We start from the raw sequence: 21046 nt of genomic DNA on the forward strand, positions 1-21046 counted from the left end.
CCTCATTATGCGAGCCTTTATTTGCTAGCTGTCAATCAAATCCTTCTCGCATACGGCCCCTCTAAACAAAACGTGTCTTACAATTCCTAAATCAATATATTGTTTTATGTGAATGAGTAGGCAGAATGATTTTCACATCATTTTAAAGAAAAAACTCTAGACTACTAGATTCTGTTTAGAAAAGTATTGTTAAAACATGTTTAGTATGGGTTTTGTGGACTTATATCAGTGACTTAAAAATTTTGCTTTTTTAAAAACCATGCATAAAAATTTTCTCTCAAAAATACAAACATGTACATACATGTAGCTCATATAATATTTTAGCCCAGTTTGTGTTGAACGCAGTGTTAGGAGACACTTGCCATTAATACGTTTAAAGCAACTGAAAAATGACCAAATGTAAGAGCATGTCAGAACCTCTGACAGCGTCCCAAAATGGTCGGACCCCAGAGGGTTAAACACACATCAAATAATAATTTCATAAATGTGAATTATGAGAAATTCTAAGATAAACAAAGCATCCCTATAGTGTTACAAGAAAGTGGTACATTACAGATACAAACATGCAATACGAGGATATATAATATATACAATTTGAACCACTTATTGTGGGCTTTAGCTGTGATCTTAGACACAGACACATTTCTGTGTCAGCCTGCTTCATCTCTGGTTATTTGTTACTTGAGGTCTCAAGTTTCTCTGATGGAATGCTTGAAGCTTGTTTTATGTTTAGATTTGTCGTCAACAAAAACAGCCAGAGAGGAGTCCCAAGTAGATAAGGTCTTCTGATGAAAGCATTATGAGCCCCCCTGTGGGTGGCCTGGTGTTAAACTCAATCTAAGGTCACAATGAGAAACCGTTAACAACCCAGACGGAAAGACCTCCATCTGACGTCTGTGAGCCGTACAGACCATACTGTGTTATTATTTTTATATATTATTATTAACGGTTTATGTTGCCAACAGACAAATCAAGCAGAAAAGTATCACTAATAAGTACACTCCAGGAGAAGAAACTCATGACACACAATGATTCCAGAGTAAATTGTGATGTAGCTTTGTGATAAAATATATCCAATGACCATTTTTGTCCACAAATGCGTATAATCCGTGAAATATAGATATATATAGTCTGTTGTTTACATCAGATTTTGCATGAACGTCTTATCGCCTACAATCGAAGGACTATTTGTGTCGTAACACACTGTATATGAGATCACATTTTAGGTTAAAATCAACAGGCGTTAAAACTTTGTTTTTTAAAGTATAATCCATAATATCCAAATAGCGCTGTTATTTCCTTGAGCCATGATAACAGTATAGAGGATATCAGTGAAGTGACTGCTCTGTGCTCTCTAGCTACCTGGTGGGTGGAGACCTGTGAGTGGGGTGGTGGGCGGGGAAATTCAAACGGAATGTGACAAAACGGCTAGTTACGTCACTTCGGAGCTGAGTTTGACACGGTGCAATCTGAGACTCAAGGCAGAGGACATTCAGAAACCTGTATCTCACTCAAAACAGCATGGATGGATTTTTTTCCAAGTTTGTAAGTTTATAGCACCCCAAAAGCCAGAAAAGTGAGTTTTTCATAATATGGGCACTTTAATGCAGGGCACTGGAAGAGACTTGCTGTGCTATTGTGGAGTAAGCTGGATCAGAGTCCTGCAACGGGTCGGGTACCCGCGGGTACCCGCGGGTACCCGCATAAAAGTGTCTCAAACGGGTGGATTGTGACATTCCTAAAATTCACGGGCGGGGCCGCGGGCGGATAATTAACTCCGCGCGGGCGGGTAGTAGTGCAAATGATAATATGTGCAAAATCTGTATGTCTAATGATGTGACACCAAACTTTGAAACACGGCTGTTTTTTCAGCCAAGCGCTTTTTAGCTGTGATACTTAAGCTGTGAGCCGGTTGGTTGTTGTGATACTTGTCCTGCCCTTTCTCCACTGTGATTGGACGGCCGTGTGACAACTGACATTGACGAGCGGAGAATTTCACCCAAACTTTAATCTCTTTCAACTCTCGACCCTCAGCGCCGAGCGTGGAAAAACCGCTGACCGCCGGCTTATTTGAAAAACGGCCGCGGGGGTAAAAGCTTTGGTGTGCACGCCCTAATTACCTTTACACGCGGAACATATGACATTTGACCCATCACGTCACCACCACTACAACAGTGCGCGACCAGTTTGTTGATTCTTCTCGTAGTTTGTTGGAGCCTTTCTTTTACTGTCTATGCTTGGAGCCCTATGGTTGAAGCAAGCGTTGCGGGACTCTGGCATAAAGTTTTGCTGTTGATAGCCGGAAGCTGAACGTCTTCTCTTAGAAAGCATTTCGAGACGAGACTTAGGAGCACAGCAGGGGTTGTGTAGGTAGGTTGTTCTTTTTCTTGTTTTTTTATTAATATGTCTATTTCTGTATAGTTATCATGTTCCATTTGTGCCGATAGACTACTTAAATGGCACAAAACAGAGCGCACTTTAGCCTGTTTCATTAGCCTATTCATGACGCTGTTGTGATGTTTAGAGAGGTACGAGATAAAAAATAAAGCACTTTAATTGGAATGATTTTAGAGTGTGTGATTTATGCGGGTACGGGTCGGGTAACGGGCCAAATATTAACGGGTCCGGGCGGGTGCGGATTTAATTTTGATATTATCACGGGTGACGGGTCGGATCTGGTGCTGAACTTTGCGGGTACGAACGGACACGGTCTCCAAAAATGGACCAGTGCAGGACTCTGAGCTGGATCTTAGTGACTCAGCGTCGTCAGCAGATCCAAAAAATGCATGCCAAAGACACATGACCCCCGTGGCCATGAGGGGATGCCCCCTCCAAATTTTCTTCGGACAGACTCCAGAGGTGTGTGGATTGGGTAGAGAGATGAGAGCAGGCACTGGGCTAAACTCAGGAGAGCGAGCAGGTGGCTCATGAAGATTAGGAGAGCAAACGTGCCCCTCACGGAGATCAACAGAGAGAGTGTGCCCCTTGCAGAGATCAGGAGAATGAGCGTGCACCTCATGGAGATCAGGAGAACGAGCATGGTGCCCCATTACAGAGTTCAGGAAGGCCAGTGGGTCCGATGCGGAGTTGGGGAGAGAAAGATGACCTCATTTATCAACAGTGCATAGAACAGGTTCTATATTTTACCCTATAAATGAAATTTAGTATGTGCGTTTGATCCAAACAAATCAGTATTTATCAAACATACACACATTCTTCTTACACACATCAGTAAGTAATCACAAATTTGGTGACAACACCTCCCTTTATAAGTCATGTGGTTGTGATTTTCCTTCACCACAATAATGTCAAAGAGAGTGAAAAAAAGAGTGAAAATGAGGAACTTAACAGACAAAGAAACCGAGGTACTTGTGGATGAAGTTGAATCCAAATAACACATACTGTTTGGTTCAATTAGTGCACGAGGAATGACTAACAAAAGAAAACAAATCTGCATGGGAACATGTTAGTGCGGTTAATTCCATTGGGTATAAGAAGACACTTCCAGAAATAATTAAAAAGTGGTTTGACATGAAATTATCAGCCAAAAAACGCGTCACAGCATACCGACTTGAAATCAGTGCAACTGGAGGAGGACAGACAATGACAGAACATTCCCCCTTGGACAGCATATAACGAGCATTATCGACGCGATCTTTGAAAAAGCGATTCCGGCGGAATGTATGATTTGCCAAGTCTTCCAATAACACAAGATAAGTTACTGCACTGTCAAGCATTTGTCTTTGTGTTATTTCTTGGACTATTGCATCTTTGAACCTGCATTCAGTATGAACAAAAATACTCAAGTACTGTTAGAATGTGATACTTTAGGACTTTAGGAAATGGAATTATTGACTATTATCTTGTAATGGATTCATTTTTGCAGTAAGGTATCTGTGCATTTACTTAAGTAGGAATTCTCAATTTACTCAACAAAAAATTCTGTGGACCCAGCCGACCGCTTGATCGCTTGACAGGTAGATGTGTGAAGTTGAATCAAGCATCACCATTAAAAACTGAACAATACACAACTCAACTTGATGGAATGACCTTTCTGACCCTGATATGCGGACCGCAAATTATCCTGTGATGTGAACCGTGAAGGGGTCTATAGTGTATGTAGTTTAAACAGACTGCGAAAAAATAAAGCATGAACAATAATGTAATTGCTAACTACAGTAGTTAACAATTATCATTTTTTTGTTTGTGCTTTTTTGTGATGGCTGTTGATTAAGTAGAATTTGTTATATTTTTTTCTGCTGGATCAGATTGGGAGGAAATCTGATGGTTCAGTATTTTACTTGCCCAGAACGCACTCGGTGAGGGGCAGACTGAGGAGCCGGCATTGATGAACCAGGGGAAGCTCTCTTCCTCTGCGGCATGATCTTAGCAATCGCCTCAGTCTGCTTCTGGGCTCCGGAGAAGCTGTTGGGTGAAGCTCTCCACGGACTTGCCGAAGAGGCTGGTCTGGGATAAGGGAGCGTTCAAGAATTTATTCTTGTCGGCTTCCGTCATGTCGGCCAGACACAGCCAGAGATGGCGCTCTTGGACCACCATGGAGTACATCGCACGACCGACTGCCTGGGTGGTAACTTTGGTCGCTGTCAGCACCAAGTCAGTGGCCGGTCCGAGAAGGCAGGCGAGTCGTGACCTCGCTCGTGCAGATCCCTTAAAGCCTTCGCTTGGTGAACCTGTAGCAGGGCCATGACATCTCTATGTTGGCAACATCAAGTGCATAGTTTTGATTTTGACATTGGTGGGGACGTAAATTATTTTGTCATATTAATCTTAGGTGTCATATTTATTAATGTTACACATGTCAAAAACAACAAATATAGAATAGGCCTGTTTTATTTGTATTTTATTTTTACTTTTTTGTGATGCCAGAAGCGCCCGACGTCATTCGCGTCTTTCCATTGTCCAATCAAATGAGGTGAGAGACAGGCCCTACATTGTGTGGAGGGAAGTTTACAGTTGCTTTGAAGAACCGGACTCCACTCGCTCACTCTGTCCTGCTTGTTTGTGCACCTCTCACCCTCAAACAAGGTCAGAGCAAGTGCGCTCTTTTTAAAGTTTCTGCTTATATGACAGTTAACAGCAAAAGAGCGCTCACGCTTCAACATTTGATTGACAAGACAGCTGACTCTGTGGTTGCCTAGCAATATAAAAAGCTGCGTTGCAATGCTCTTTTCTTAAAAAAAAACACCTTGGGTTTCCAAGCGTTTAAAGCACTTTTGGTGTAATTAGCCCCTTAGTTCGCACTCCGTCTATTCCTCTTTGGGACCTGTTGTCCATGGTGCTGAAAGCCCTGCAGGCTGCCCCTTTCGAGCCTCTGCAGTCTGTGAGTCTGAAGTTTCTCACAATGAAAACTCTGACCCTGCTTGCTTTGGCTTTGGTTAAGAGGGTAGAGGACCTTCATGCATTTTCGGTCGACGAGTTGTGCCTTCAGTTTGGACCTGCTGTCTCTAGTGTAACATTGAGACCCAGGCCAGGCTATGTGCTCAAAGTTACCACCACTCCTTTCAGAGATCAGGTGGCGAGCTTGCAAGCTTTGCCCCCGGAGGAGGCAGACCCAACCATGACTTTGTTATGTCCCTTATGCGTACTGCGGTTGTATGTCGACAGAACTCAAAGTCTACTGACCTCAGACCAGCTCTTTGACTGTTATGGTGGTCAGCAGAGAGGGAAAGCTGTCACCAAGCAGAGGATGTCTCATTTGATTGTAGACACTATTGCCCTTGCTTATAAACTGCAGGGCACCCCTTGCCCCTTTAATTTGAGATTGCACTCTACCAGAAGTATTGCCTCATCTTGGGCTCTTGCTCGTGGTTCCTCGCTGACAAACATCTGCAAAGCTACTGGTTGGGCGACACCTAACACGTTCACTAGGTTCTATAGTGTTTGTGTTCTTGCAGCTCCGTACTGGCATTACACTGTAGTACAAGTATGGAAGGCCATACGGTAAAAAAAAGCAAATGTTTTCTTTGACCGTCCTCTACTGCCCTGGCAGCAGATGTTGCGGATCATCAGCTGTCAGCCTCTAACTAGCTGCATCCCTGTGATCCTATGTGTTAAGGGGATCGCACACCGGCCGCGCCGCTCAGCGCCGCGCAGCGCCGGGCCGTTCTAAATCAACTGAACACATTGTTTTCTATGAGTATACGCACACCGGCACCGCCAGGTGGCACCTGTCCGCACCGCCCAGCTGTGACTCAGGAAGTTGTTCAAATCCCTGTCGCGCCACTCACATAGTTTAACATTAAATAACATCATATTTGTCCCAAATCATTAAGGATTAACAGTGGCTGCTAACGTATATTTTGCATTTTGAAGTAGACGCTATCTGACGAAGCTTGCGCTATTTAATGTGCACTTCCGGTTTACAATTCCTCCGAGTTCTGCTAGGCGCGACGCGCCGCTGCGCGGCCGGTTTGCGATCCCCTTTAGGCTCGGGCCTCCACATTGCGTCCCCTACGTGGGGTTCTCTTTTGAGTATTTCCATGGGGTTAATCCTACCAACCCACATTTCCCTTCAGCAAAGCCCACTCAATGTCTTATTACTGTGTATTTATGTCAACCATTGGTTGTTCATATCATATACCACCCATACCCCACAGGGGGGTGGCTTCCGCAGCGTTCCTACTCCGTTCAGTCAGGACGCTGTCCAGTAGCTGGTTCACTATAGTGGGTTCAGGAATAATTAGTAACCAGCCTTCTGCGTTAGAACCTAATTCTCCGTCTCCTTGGTGGATTCGGAGGGTTTTACTCAGACACTTGAAGGGTCAGCTTCAGTGGCGCTTTGATAGGGATCCCAATTCGTCGGTCACAATGTGACGTCGTAGTGACCGACTGAAAGGGAACGTCTCGGTTACGTATGTAACCCTCGTTCCCTGAAGGATTTGGTATTCTGCATCTGCTGCTTATATACGCACCTGGCAGGGCGGCACTAGCATTATGCAAATACCTGCATGCCAAGTTCATTGGCGTTTTAGTAGTTCTCGAAGTACATTGGTATACTCTCTAGCGAGTTCCCAATTCGTCAGTCACGATGTGACGTCTCCGTTCCCTTCCTTCATGGAACTAGGGTTACATACCTAACCGAGACGTTTTTCTGACACCTATTTAGTTTTTATTGTATTCCTAATTTTCTATTTCCTTGATGTTCTACATCTTTTAAAGAATATAATTGGCAGTATACATTGTTTTCTAAGTACTAATGTTACATATTAATGGCTTTTCAGAAAACATGTTTCAGTGTTATAATTTGGATACCACAATATAAATGTTGACAACCCAGTGTTTAAAAACTGCAGTGTTTACCTCAAAGTTTTTCGATTCAACTTTGTAGATTGCATACCTCTACACACCCTGCTCATGCAGACATTCTCTCTATGTCCCATTACGCCATGCAGACCAAGCAAGAATGAAACACAAACACCTAATATTTTACGTCCATCCTGAACTTAACATGGCAAAAGAGCTAAAAAACAAAGACAGTCTTGGAAACAGAAAAGAAATAGCCAAAAGCAGAGTTTATGTGTTTTGGATAGCGCTATGAAGGGAGTGTGGCATGTTATGCTTTCAAAGCTAGATTACTATTGCTAGCCTCTCAAAAATGACCTTTAACAACATTCTTGCCATTTTCAGATCTAAATAAATAAGCACAGTTTTTAAATATTAAACATTAAAACAGTTGAATCTCTTCACTTATGGCTGTCCATTAGCATCCATAGTGATAAACCTAAAAAAAAACTACCTGTACTGAATTCAAACGTGTAGAGCATCTGTGAAAAAAAACAAGGCTCCACCTATCACAAGGTCTATATAAAAAACAGCACAGACAACTGAGGGCTTTTAATTTTTTGAACATCAAACTTTCCAGTTAATAAGTTTAGCATTTCATATTGTTTTCACCTAATTTAATGACCATGCTGAACTTAACAGAAAACAACAATCTGACCAACACTTTGTTGTATCATTTAAAACCATTAAATGAAAAGCCTTTGCTGGTGCAGGTTCTGGTGGCAATACTTCTCTATGTAAATGGACTAATGATCTTCACATTCCTGAAGAAAGAAGCCTTCTTGGAAGAAACCCGCTACATTTTATTTGCTCAGACGCTTTTTGTTGACTCTTTTACTATGTTGTTAACTTATTTAACCTTGATGGGATATTTTTATCAATATGCAGTTCACATTATTCCATGTTGTATCATCTGTACAGTTATATCTGTGTTTAATTTTTGTACTCCTGTGACTCTTGTAACGATGTGTTTGGAGCGCTATGTGGCTATATGTATGCCTTTAAGACACTCCAGCATTTCAACAACCAAAAACACTTTAATTGTACTTCTTGTGATATGGGCTGTCAGTTTTGTTTTACCACTGTTTGTACTTATAGTATTTCTTGTCTATGCTTCACCTGCTGGCCTGCAATCATATGTTGTCTGTAGCCTGGAGGTCATGCTTCAGGTAAATTGGCTGGCAGACACAATGGCTGCAGGTCAACAGATATTATTTATCATAATGTTTTGTACTGTTGTCTCAGCTTACATTAAAATTATGATTGCTGCCCGATCAGCCACATCTGAAAACAAAAAGTCATCTAAGAGTCTCAGAACTGTAATTCTCCATGGTATTCAGCTGTTTCTATCTATGCTGCAGTTTATAACTCCTTATATAGAAATGCCTTTATGGAAAGTAGATTTTATGGTGTTTTGGAATGTAAGATACGCAGATTATATTCTGTTTGTGATCTCACCTTGTTGTCTGAGTCCATTAATTTATGGATTAAGAGACAAAAAGTTTTGTAATGCTCTGAAACATTATGCCTTTTGTGGCTTTGCCGTGGTTAATCGGCACAAAATACGGCATGTTAAAACAATCCCATTAGAGGTGAATTAATAAAGGATGAATTTGTAATGTACTGCTTACGTTAAATAACATGAATGCTTAAAACTGATGTTAAAAACAATGTACTTTATTTCAAGTACTTTATGCACTGAAGTTAAATCCAAGTCCTTAAACACTTTGCTTTGTATAGCAAAAATATTTAATGTTTATCCATGATCTTGTATTTCTTTAAAACAATGTAACTTTGCTTTTTTAGTGAAATACTTATGTAAGTTTTGTTTATGGAGAAAAAATAATTATCTAACAAGTACAGTAACATAAAATCAAATGTAACCAAGTGTAATGTCATCAAGCAAACACAAACAGGTCTGATAGTATACTAATACAAAAAGATTAATGTGCAACTGTAATGCTACTGGACATTACCTTCTGAGATAGCACAACAACAGTTTAAGTCTTACTGCTTTGTAATGTACTATGACTTTCATTTCACAAAAAAATTACTTTTATAGACAGTCTGTAGTGTATTTTATGCAGTTTTGGCCCGATGTGCAAGCTAAGTGTACCTATTAAGCCCATGTGTCCTTTAAGCTCACTTTCAACTTTGACGTCAAATTATAAAAACATATTTTATTTTTTCTCATTATTTTAAGCAGTGATTTATCCAGTGATTAAACGTCCCTGACATTTATATTGTATGCCAATCACATTTGTTAATGTTGGGTTAGACCCATTCATGTGCATGTGGTCTCAGTAGACCTCACACAAATGGCACTTTTTCATTGCATAGTACCCCACGGTTTGGGTCGGGTCAGCTTACTTTTGGGGCTTTTCCACTGGGAACAGTATGTATTTCCTGATATATTTTTAGTACCACCTCGGTTGGGGTTCTGAGCGAGCTGAGCTGATACTAAAACACAGGGGCGTAGCAAAAGGGCTCAGGCCCTATGCATAGGCAGTTCTGATGGGCCCCCCATTTTTCAATTTTAGTTTCCTAATCACTACATGAACAAATTGTATGATAACCAAACAAGACCAAACAAGAGTTGATTCAGTCATATTTTATTTTGCTATATTTTTACATTACTTAGAACATTTATTTTTATTATGCTTTATTACTTAGATAAATTAAATTTTAAATATGCCATTTTAGTTTTGTACATTAATAAAAAGCTCCATTCATAATAAACGACAAACAAAACTTTACTGTCACTAGTCATTTTTATCTAGAGAAAAAAGGCAAAATGAAACAAATGCTATTGCTTACATGATATAGCTTCCTCAAATGTATAGCTTATACTGAAGTTTATTCCCCAGTTAATGCCCACTGGCGTTTATGTTGACATGATATGTAGGCTACTACCAAGCTTCCTATGACACTGATTAGCCTATTATTGCTAATTTTAGATATTATATAGCCTATTCGTTTAAAAATAAACATGTTTCAAATTAGCCTATAATATTTGAGTTTTGTATGCAAACAGCATTAGTACACAGTTTATTTTAGCCTTTCACCTCAAATTGCATGTAGTCTAACCAAATTATCATCTGAAAGTGTATCTTCTGCTTTTTCAGTGGGTTGTCTCAGATTATTTTAGCAATAACAATCGTGTAGGGGTGTGCCATATCATACTGTTCACGATAATACCGGTATAATTTTTTACATGATAAAAAAGTCATATCATGATTTCCATGATATAGCGACGTGATGACGTATGGTGCATTTACGTTCTCTAACGCGCACAGCAACAACACCTGAGAGCAAGAGCAGCATGTCAACAACGCGAGTACAACCAAGCTGTAAAGGTACACGAGGAGGAGATACTAGCAGGCAGCAGCGGGTGATGTATGTCAGGAACTTGCCCATCCCTTGAAAAGCTATTTTCCCTCTCTGGCCCTGAGAGATTAGCTATGGACAAGTATCTGGAGGAAGCTCTAGATAATGGATTAATCCATCCTTCCACATCCCTGGCAAGAGCTGGTTTCTTCTTTGTTGAAAAGCAGAATGGTAGTCTCCTTGTATTTACATGCACAGTAGGGTCTTGAGGGATCTAGGTGTGTGCATTGTGAACGGCTTCCCATGCATGTGTTGCGTTCTCGCCTCCCACTCTTTGAGAAGGGTGCTCAGGCTCGCGCCCCTCACAGCTCTGGTCCTGCCTTTGGTGAGGCAGAGCTGCGACTGCACTCGTGGGGGTCGCGAATGGAACTCAGTGAGGAGATGGAGACTGTTTCTCACTCTTCCTCTGTGGCTTCAATTCCCCCCTCTGGTGTGGTAGGAGCACCGCTCGACGCTTTCTCTGTCCTCTGAAGAGGTAGATGTCCTAAGCGTTGATGTGGGAGACATCTGAGATTTGGATGACGCACCTACGGTCTCCCCCGTGTACGGCGAGCTGGTTGAGGCGGTGACGCTTGCGGTGGCTCAGCTTGGCACATCTACTCAAACATCTCGGGGGCGAATGATCACGGTTATGGTTCGATTCCACAGGTAGAACAGACCCTGGCGAGTTACCTGTCCCCACCCTCCGCTTCCTCTCTGAAGGCACCCTCACTGCCAAATAAACCATCCCCCATCATGTCTGTGCTGGTTGGTAAAGCCTTTACCTCGGCGAGTCAGGCAGGTGCTTATCTGCACACCATTGGGTTGCAGGAATCCCAGGCTGAATCATTGAATCAGCTGACAAAAGATGAGGATCAGAACACAGACGCTGTCAGTTTGCTGCAACGGCAAAGGAGGTTTCTCTGTACGGGTGACTCACGAGGTGGTGAAGTCGGTCGGTCGTGTGATGGCTGCATTGATGGCAGTTGAGAGGCATCTCTGGCTAAATTTATTAGATATTAACTCAGCCGACAAGGTGTTCCTCATGGATTCCCTGGTCGCTCCCTCGGGTCTCTTCGGCAACGCTGTTAATTCCGTGGTCAAGAGATTCCAGGAAACACAGAGACAGGCTGCAGTTTTCAGACGATATCTCCCTCGTCGAGATTGCTATGAGGCCGCCGGGTGTGGTCAGCCCCAACCATCTTGCAGCTACTCATACAGAGACCGGCAGAGACAGAGTGTAGCATCTCGTGCTCCCCTTTAGAGTACACGAGGGACCGGACAATGCTCTCAATCACGGAGAGCTGAACTGAGGTCTGATTTGCGAAACGTCATACTGGCAAGGAAGGCTTTGGTGAAGAAGCGGTCCTAGTATTAGATGTAGCGGGGGCTCCCCCTGCCGGGGTGGAGCGGTATGCACCTCAGTCTACGGTGCCTGTTGTGATGACGTCAGCTCTACTGCACGTTGCGTGGCAGGGCAGGGCGGTCTTCATTTACAAAGTACACAAGCACACCAGAGACCAGTCTCTAGCGGTTGGTTCTTTTGGTAAATTACATTGCGGTGTGTGGAGAAAGCTGCCAAATGTATCAAAATGGGTCATACGCACAATCGAACACGGTTATGCCATTCAGTTTCAATGTCACCCACCTCGATTTTCCGGCATGCGGCTCACAGCGGTGCAACCCGACCAGGCTCTATTTTTAGAACAAAAAGTAAACTCACTCTTGTGCAAGGGGGCTGTAGAGCTTATTCCTCCACACAAGAAAGACACTGGGTTTTACAGCCACTATTTTATTGTCCCAAAGAAGGATGGCAGGTAACATCCCATTCTGGATCTCAGAAAATTCAATTAAAAATGTTGACACTAAAACACATCGCCACACAAATAAGGTCGGGTGACTGGTTTTTCACCATAGACCTCAACGATGCATATTTCCACATCTCCATCCTTCCTTAACACAGGAAATTTCTGAGGTTTGCGCATCAGGGCACAGCATACCAGTATCAGGTTCTTCCATTTGGCCTGGCGTTTTCACCCCGCACATTCACGAAATGTGTGGATGCGGCTTTGATTCCCCTACGCATGAAAGGTATTCGCATGTTAAATTACATAGACGACTGGCTCATTCTAGCGAACTCAGAACAGATGGCAGTTCAGCATCGAGATGTTGTTCTCGCTCATATGAGAGATCTGGGCTTGCGTCTGAATACCAAAAAGAGTGTGCTTTCTCCTGCACAGAGAACCACTTATTTTGGTGTGATCTGGAATGCCATGACGATGCGAGCGCAGCTTTCACCTGCACGCATCAATACCATCATACCTGACTCGAAAGGGCTCAAGCTGGGCCAGCTGCATACGGTGAAGCAGTTCCAGAGACTGCTAGGTCTTATGGCAGCCGCGTCCAGTGTTATCCCTGCTGGCCTGTTGAATATGAGACCTCTACAGTGGTGGCTAAAGACCAAGGGTTTTCCCCCGAGGGGAAACCCATTTCATATGGTCAAAGTCATGCAAAGCTGTTTTTTGTCCCAAGGTCCTGTGCATCTCTCACAGATTGGGGTGCGATTATGGAAGGCCGTCAAGGTCAAAATCGCTGGAAACCGCATCATCAGCTATGGCATATAAATTGCCTGGAAATTATGGCAGTATGATTTGGACTCAGGCATTTCCTTTCAGACCTGAGGGGCCATCATGTTCTTGTGTCCGGACAGACAACACATCTGTGGTCTTTTACATAAATCACCAAGGAGGTCTAAGGTCGCTGAAACTTTACAAATTGGCATGATAAATTCTCCTTTGGTCGCAGGACAAAATGTGCTCGCTAAGGGCAGTCTATATACCAGGCCACCTGAATGTGGCAAATGCCCTGTCGAGACAACAGACATCCCTGGCAGAGTGGATGTCTGGACGCTCTGTACATGGACCAAACGTGAAGCTTCAGGACCTCAGACTAGCTCTTTGTCTGTTACGGAGTATACCAGAGGGTAAAGTTTTCTCCAGGCAAAGGATGTAACACTTGATAGTGAACATCATTGCTTTAGCTTATCAGAAGCAGGGCATGCCATGTCTGCTCAAGCTAGTGTGCACTCTACTAGAAGTATAGCGTCCTCTTGGGCATTGGTTTGCGGCGCCTTGCTGACAGACATTTGTAGAGCTGCAGGCTGGACGACACCTAACAGGTTTAGATCCTATACTGTTCATATCGAGCTTTTTTTCAGGTGTTCTCACCTTAAATCAGTAGAGGCACTGAGAGTCCCAACTTGTGTGTCAGCTTGCAGTGCTAGCGCTACATTAGTGCCAAAAATCCTTTATTGTAGAATTTGGTATTTCCTCCAACGCCCTTGGTAGTCAGACGTGGCGAAGCATCTGAAGTCAGCATTTGACGAGCCCATTGACATGATGATATATGGATATGATTTAAAGATATCCATTCGAAACCGAAAAGACAAAAAGAGCCATGAAGGTGAAATAAAAATATTAAGAACACATTAATGTTTTATACTCCTTTTTATTCTCGACTAACCATGCAATGGATTTATTACACTCAGTCCAAATCTCCAGATTCAATATTAGTCCAGTGTGTTTTGTTAGATATGCTTGTACGCATCAATCATCAAAATAAAAAAAAAATTCATGCCTTAGAATTTTAACTTATTGGATGTTGCTTGTTATAGTTTATCTGACAGCTATTTTGTTTGTATTTTTTTCATAGTTTTCTATTTCCTTGATGTTCTACATCTTTTAAAGCAACACTATGTAGTTTCCATGTAAAATTGACTTACGGCTCCCCCATGTGGTTGAAAAGTGCAACAATGCCTGGTATCAGACACTCTTTTGCAGGCAGGGGGAGGGGCGGGGCTGAGTGCTCTACCCTCCACCTCGACTTTCAGAGTGTGCTTGTAGCAGCTAGGAGGCTGCTCAGGTTGCAGCAGCAGTAGAATTTGTCCAGTTAAGAGTTGTTCTATCACTGAAATAATTTTAGAGACATTATTTAAAGGTTGAAAAACTACATAGTGTTGCTTTAAAGAATATAATTGGCAGTATACCTTGTTTTCTAAGTAGGCCTACTAATGTAACATATTAAGGGCTTTTCAGAAAACATGTTTCAGTGTTATAATTTGGATACACAACCACAATATAAATGTTGACAACCCAGTAATTATTTAAAAAAGGACAGTGTTTACTTCAATTTTTTGAGTTACAAGTTTTTGGTTCAACTGCGTAGATTTGCATACCTCCACACACCCTGCTCATGCAGACATTCCATTACGTCATGCAGACCAAGCGAGAATGAAACGCAAACAGCAAATATTTTACATCCATCCTGAACTTAACATGACAAAAGAGATAAAAAACAAAGAGAGTCTTACAAACAAAAAAGCGTCTGGTTTAAGAAATAGCCAAAAGCAGAGTTTATGTGTTTTGGATAGCGCTATGAAGGGAGTGTGGCATGTTATGCTTTCAAAGCTAGCTTGCTAATGCTAGCCTCTCAAAAATGACCTTTAACAACATTCTTGCTGTTTTCAGATCTAAATACATAAACACACTTTTTAAATATTAAACATTAAAACAGTTGAATCTCTTTACTTACGGCTGTCATTAGCATCCATAGTGATAAACCTAAAAAAAACTACCTGTACTGAATTCAAACGTGTAGAGCATCTGTGAAAAAAACAAGGCCCCACCTATCACAAGGTCTATATAAAAAACAGCACAGACAACTGAGGGCTTTTAATTTTTGGACATCAAACTTTCCAGTTAATAGGAGTTCAGCATTTCATATTGTTTTCACCTAATTTAATGACCATGCTGAACTTAACAGAAAACAACAATCTGACCAACACTTTGTTGTATCATTTAAAACCATTAAATGAAAAGCCTTTGCTGGTGCAAGTTTTGGTTGGATTACTTCTCTATGTAAATGGACTGATGATTTTCACATTCCTGAAGAAAGAAGCCTTCTTGGAAGAAACCCGCTACATTTTATTTGCTCAGACGCTTTTTGTTGACTCTTTTACTATGTTGTTAACTTATTTAACCTTGATGGGATATTTTTATCAATATGCAGTTCACATTATTCCATGTTGTATCATCTGTACAGTTATATCTGTGTTTAATATTTGTACTCCTGCAACTCTTGTAGCGATGTGTTTGGAGCGCTATGTTGCTATTTGTTTGCCTCTAAGACACTCCAGCATTTCAACACCCAAAAACACCTACATTGGGCTTCTTGTGATATGGGCTGTCAGTTTTGTTTTACCGCTGTTTACACTTATAGTGTTTCTTGTCTATGCTTCACCTGTTGTCCTGCAATCATATGTTGTCTGTAGCCTGGAGGTCATGTTACAGGTAAATTGGCTGGCAGACACGACGGCTGCAAGTCTACAGATATTATTTATCATAATGTTTTGTACTGTTGTCTCCACTTACATTAAAATTATGACTGCTGCCCGATCAGCCACATCTGAAAACAAAAAGTCATCTAAGAGTCTCAGAACTGTAATTCTCCATGGTATTCAGCTGTTTCTATGTATGCTGCAGTTTATAACTCCTTATATAGAAATGCCTTTATGGAAAGTAGATTTTATGGTGTTTGTGAATGTAAGATACGCAGATTATATTCTGTTTGTGATCTCACCTTGTTGTCTGAGTCCATTAATTTATGGATTAAGGGACAAAAAGTTTTGTAATGCTCTGAAACATTATGCCTTTTGTGGCTTTGCCGTGGTTAATCGGAACAAAATACGGCATGTTAAAACAATCCCATTAGAGGTGAATTAATAAAGGATGAATTTGTAATGTACTGCTTCACTGTAAAAAATTCCGTAGAAATTGCAGCTGGGTTGACGGTAATTTACCGTAAATTTACATTTATGTTATTTACTGGCAAGAGTTTGTTCAAAGTTAAATGAACATTAAACATTTACAAGTCTTTGTCTTTACAGAGTAAAACTAAAAAAACAACATCAAGCAAAACATTCTGGAAAACAAAATCTGAAGCAAAAACAGAAAAAGGTTAATGATGATTTCTGGTTCCCAGAATGCTTTGCATGAGGCTTTTATTGTATAGTTTTATTCTGTAAAGATAAAGCCTTGTTAATATTTACAATTTATTTAACTTTGAACAAACTCTTGCTAGTAAATAACATAAACGTAAATCTACGGTAAATTTCTGGCAACCCGGCTGCAATAACATTGTCATTTCTACGGAATTTTTTTACAGTGTACGTAAAATAACATGAATGCTTAAAACTGTTAAATAAAAACAATGTACTTTATTTCAAGTACTTTAAGGACTTAGGTTTAACTTGCAGTGCATAAACACTTTGCTTTGTATAGTAAAAATATTTAATGTTTATCCATGATCTTGTATTTCTTTAAAACAATGTAACTTTGCTTTTTTAGTGAAATACTTATGTAAGTTTTGTTTATGGGGGAAAAAATAATTATCTAACAAGTACAGTAACAAAAAATCAAATGTAACCAAGTGTAATGTCATCAAGTAAACACAAACAGGTCTGATAGTATACTAATACAAAAAGATTAATGTGCAACTGTAATGCTACTGGACATTACCTTCTGAGATAGAACAACAACAGTTCAAGTCTAACTGCTTTGTAAATGTACTTTGACTTTCATCTCATTAAAAAATAAACTTTTATAGACAGTCTGTATGGCCCGACGTGCAAGTTAAGTGTACCCATTAAGCCCATGTATCCTTTAAGCTCACTTTCAACTTTGACGTCAAATTATAGGTAACACTTTATTTCGATAGTCCACTTTAGACATTTTACTGATTATAAGTAACTTTGCAACTACTTATCAACTACTTATCAACTACCAATCTTTAGATAATAAGTAAACTGTCTGCTTAACATCTACTAACACTTGATTGCGATGATATCTCAACAGACATTCAACTGTCTAGAAGTATTTTTGCATGTGCATGTCAACTTATTCCACTAACCCAAACCTCTTCCCTAACCCTAACCCTTACAGTCTACTAATACTCTAATGACAGTTATTTGACGTATAGTTGCAAATTATTGAAAGTTAGTTGACATGTAGTTGCAAAGTTATTTATAGTTAGTAGAATGTCTAAAGTGGACTATCAAAATAAAGTGTAACCAAATTATAAAAACATATTTTATTTTGCTCTTTATTTTAAGCAATCCAGTGATTAAACGTCCCTGACGTTTATATTGTATGCCAATCACATTTGTTAATGTTGGGTTAGACCCATTCATGTGCATGTGGTCTCAGTAGACCTCACACATATGGCGCTTTTTCATTGCATAGTACCCCACGGTTTGGGTCAGTTCAGCTTACTTTTGGGGGCTTTTCCACTGGGTACAGTATGTATTACCTGTTATATTTTTAGTACCACCTCGGTTGGGGTTCTGAGCGACTAGATACAGTCATATTTTATTTTACTGAATGAACAAGACATTAAATTTTTACATTACTTAGAATTTTTTTTTTATTATGCTTTATTACTTTAAGGGATGAACTAAATTTTAAATATTATAGTATATTTTAGTTTTGTACATTAACAAAAAACTCCATTCATTAAAAAGACAAACAAAACTTCAATGTCACTAGTCATTTTTATCTAGAGAAAAAAGGCAAAATGAAACAAATGCTATTGCTTACATGATATAGCTTCCTCAAATGTATAGCTTATACTTAAGTTTATTCCCCAGTTAATGCCCACTGGTGTTTATAATATAATGTTGACATGATATGTAGGCTACTACCAAGCTACCTATGACACTGATTATGAAGCTGCCTATTATTGCTAATTTTAGATATTATATAGCCTATTCATTTAAAAATAAACATGTTTCAAATTAGGCTATAATATTTGAGTTTTGTATGCAAACAGCATTAGTACCCAGTTTATTTGAGCCTTTCACCTCAAATTGCATGTAGTCTATAACCAAATTATCATCTGAAAGTGCAGGGGCGGAGTGGGACCCAAAAATCTACCGGGAAATTTCATAGACCACCAGCCCTCCATGGTCAAAAAAAATAAGCAAATGCTGAAATCTAAAATTACAATAAAATGACTGCACAACAACATGAAATACCAAGTGTAATAACTATTATTTAAAAGATCTTAAAGTCAACAACAGTTCCCTAGTTTTAGGTAAGATTAAGCTTACTATGGTTGCAAAGCAGTTGCTTATAAAATTATTAAGCCTGTTTGGAGAGAGATGTTTTATGTGACAAAATGTCAGTCATCGTGTGATAACGAAAATATAACGCAACTTACATGTTCTGAGCAGGTGTTGTCAGTCAACAGGCTGTAAACTGTTGGCTAAGTTACATACACTCGTGAAAAACTGATGCTGATTATCTGGGAAACATTCTCTAACAGCAGTCAAGTTGTCATTGTTTGTGTCAAAGTTGTGCATTTGTTGTAACATTAAAACAGGAGATCAGACTTAGGCTACTCTTTGCTGCTCAAAGTGATGCTCGAAGCTCCATTCCTCTGTGGTGTGCGAGGCTATGCTTTTTATTGGTTGTTGCGTTAAATCTTACCCAGATACAACAGTCCTATTTTCTGATTGGCTATTGTGTAGCCTCTTTCTTTATTTTTTGATTGGCTGATAGAACTCCAGGGGAGACGGGCTTGATAGAGAGAGCGGTGCGGCCAGATACATTTTGAGCGCTGAAGCATATTAAATATATGATAAATAGGTTTTGGTGTGGCCGGAGTGCACGACTAAAGACTGAAAGCACGGCTATTATCAGACCCGCCTTCGCGACCTTAAAACACTACCGGCCCACCGGGAAAAGTCCCGACTTTCCCGATTGCCACTCCGCCCCTGTGAAAGTGTATCTTCTGCTTTTTCAATGGGTTGTCTCAGTTTGTTTTAGCAATAACAATCGCGGGGATATTCAAACAGTTTAGCACTATAGATTTTGTGTTCTAGTTTGTGCTCACCAATCGTTTCCGCTCGTTTCCTTCTCCTGCCTTTCCTTTCTTTTTTGGTGGAAAGGTTGAAGGTTTTTCACAATTTTCTTATAAAATTAAATTGAATGCCTCACAATTTAATTAAACAAGATCAGATCAATAGCCTCTAAAACATGGCAGAACGGAATAAACAAATCAGCCTTAACTCCCCTTTCCTAATTTCTTCTGTCCGTCTCTGATGCGCGTTAACACCAGACAAAAAGGCCACTAATTAATGCCTAGAGGGGTCATTGAGCTCTTTACTTTGTTGCTACAATACTAAGGACTGGAGTTTTGTTGTGATTATCAATAATCGCTGTTGTCAGCACCATGTCTATGCATTGTGATGCCTTCATGAATGTATGTCAGAGACGCACAGAACACAGAAGAAAAGAAAATGTGGAAAAAAGTCGCTCTTTTGTATCTGTTTTTTGAGGACCAAATGAATTCTTGTCACTTCATGAAATGAAGATTGAACTGCTGTAGTCACACAGACTATTTTAACAATGTCTTTATGGCTTTTCTGAGCCTTGAACTTGGTATTTGCATTGCTGTCAATCAGGGGTCAGAAAGTTCTCAGATTTGATAAAAAATATCTTAGTTTGTGTTCTAAATATAAACAAAGGTCTTATCAGCTGCATCTTGGCTCCTGGCTCCATCAACTACGCCAAGGCCCATCTTCCTTATAGCTCCGCCAGGCTCCCTCTCTCGAAATATCGGTTCAGCCTAGAGGATGAGTGCGCGCCAGGCTGGCTGGGCACTCTTTGACCGGTTTAACTTTATTCTTTCGTACCGGCCTGGGTCAAAGAATGTCAAACCTGATGCGTTGTCCCCCCAGTTCGATCCTTCGCAGAGGGAGCTTTCAGCTGATACCATCCTACCCAAGGGGGTGGTGGTTGGGGCTCTTACCTGTGGGATGGAGCAGCGGGTAGTGGAGGCTGGACGAGAGGTGCAAGTGCCTGAGTGTTCATATCAATTGTGCTGCACTCTAAAGTCCTTCAGTGGGGTCATTTGTCCAAGTTTAATTCCACTGTCCAGCCACCTTGCTGGAAGGATTATTATCATTATCATTGACCTCTGTGATCAATGAAGTTTTGTCTTCTTTGCATCCCCGCATCTGAGTCCGTTCATGCAGCCATGACCGGTTACACTCATGTAGTTTCCAATTCTCATTATTAACTGGCTGGTTATTGGCATTAATATTACTGAGATATTGACTGTTTATTGATGCTTAAAAGCACATATAAATGTCTGATTCTGAAAAACATTATTCTACATCCGTAATCCTACCCAATTCCTACCAATACTTAAACTTAGTAAATTAGTTGTTAAGTGTTAATGAACAATAATTAGGACTATATTCTGGCAAAAGTAGTTAATAGTTAGATAATGGTGAGAATTATAAAGTGTGACCAGAATA

The 21046-nt window shown here is 40.5% G+C and overlaps 2 protein-coding genes across 2 annotated transcripts; both read left to right on the top strand.

Annotated features, from left to right (window-relative positions):
* Positions 1–7928: 7928 nt before the first annotated feature.
* Positions 7929–8903, top strand: LOC135770256 (odorant receptor 131-2-like). Its single transcript, XM_065279985.1, has one exon. It carries the CDS (start codon positions 7929–7931, stop codon positions 8901–8903), a length of 975 nt encoding a protein of 324 aa, XP_065136057.1.
* Positions 8904–15473: 6570 nt separating this feature from the next.
* On the top strand, positions 15474–16448 carry LOC135770258 (odorant receptor 131-2-like). The gene has a single exon (XM_065279986.1). The coding sequence runs from the start codon at positions 15474–15476 to the stop codon at positions 16446–16448; it is 975 nt and encodes a 324-aa protein (XP_065136058.1).
* Positions 16449–21046: the final 4598 nt, after the last annotated feature.

The sequence above is a fragment of the Paramisgurnus dabryanus genome, chromosome 8 (genome assembly GCF_030506205.2).
Source record: "Paramisgurnus dabryanus chromosome 8, PD_genome_1.1, whole genome shotgun sequence".
Classification (NCBI taxonomy): Eukaryota; Metazoa; Chordata; class Actinopteri; order Cypriniformes; family Cobitidae; genus Paramisgurnus; species Paramisgurnus dabryanus.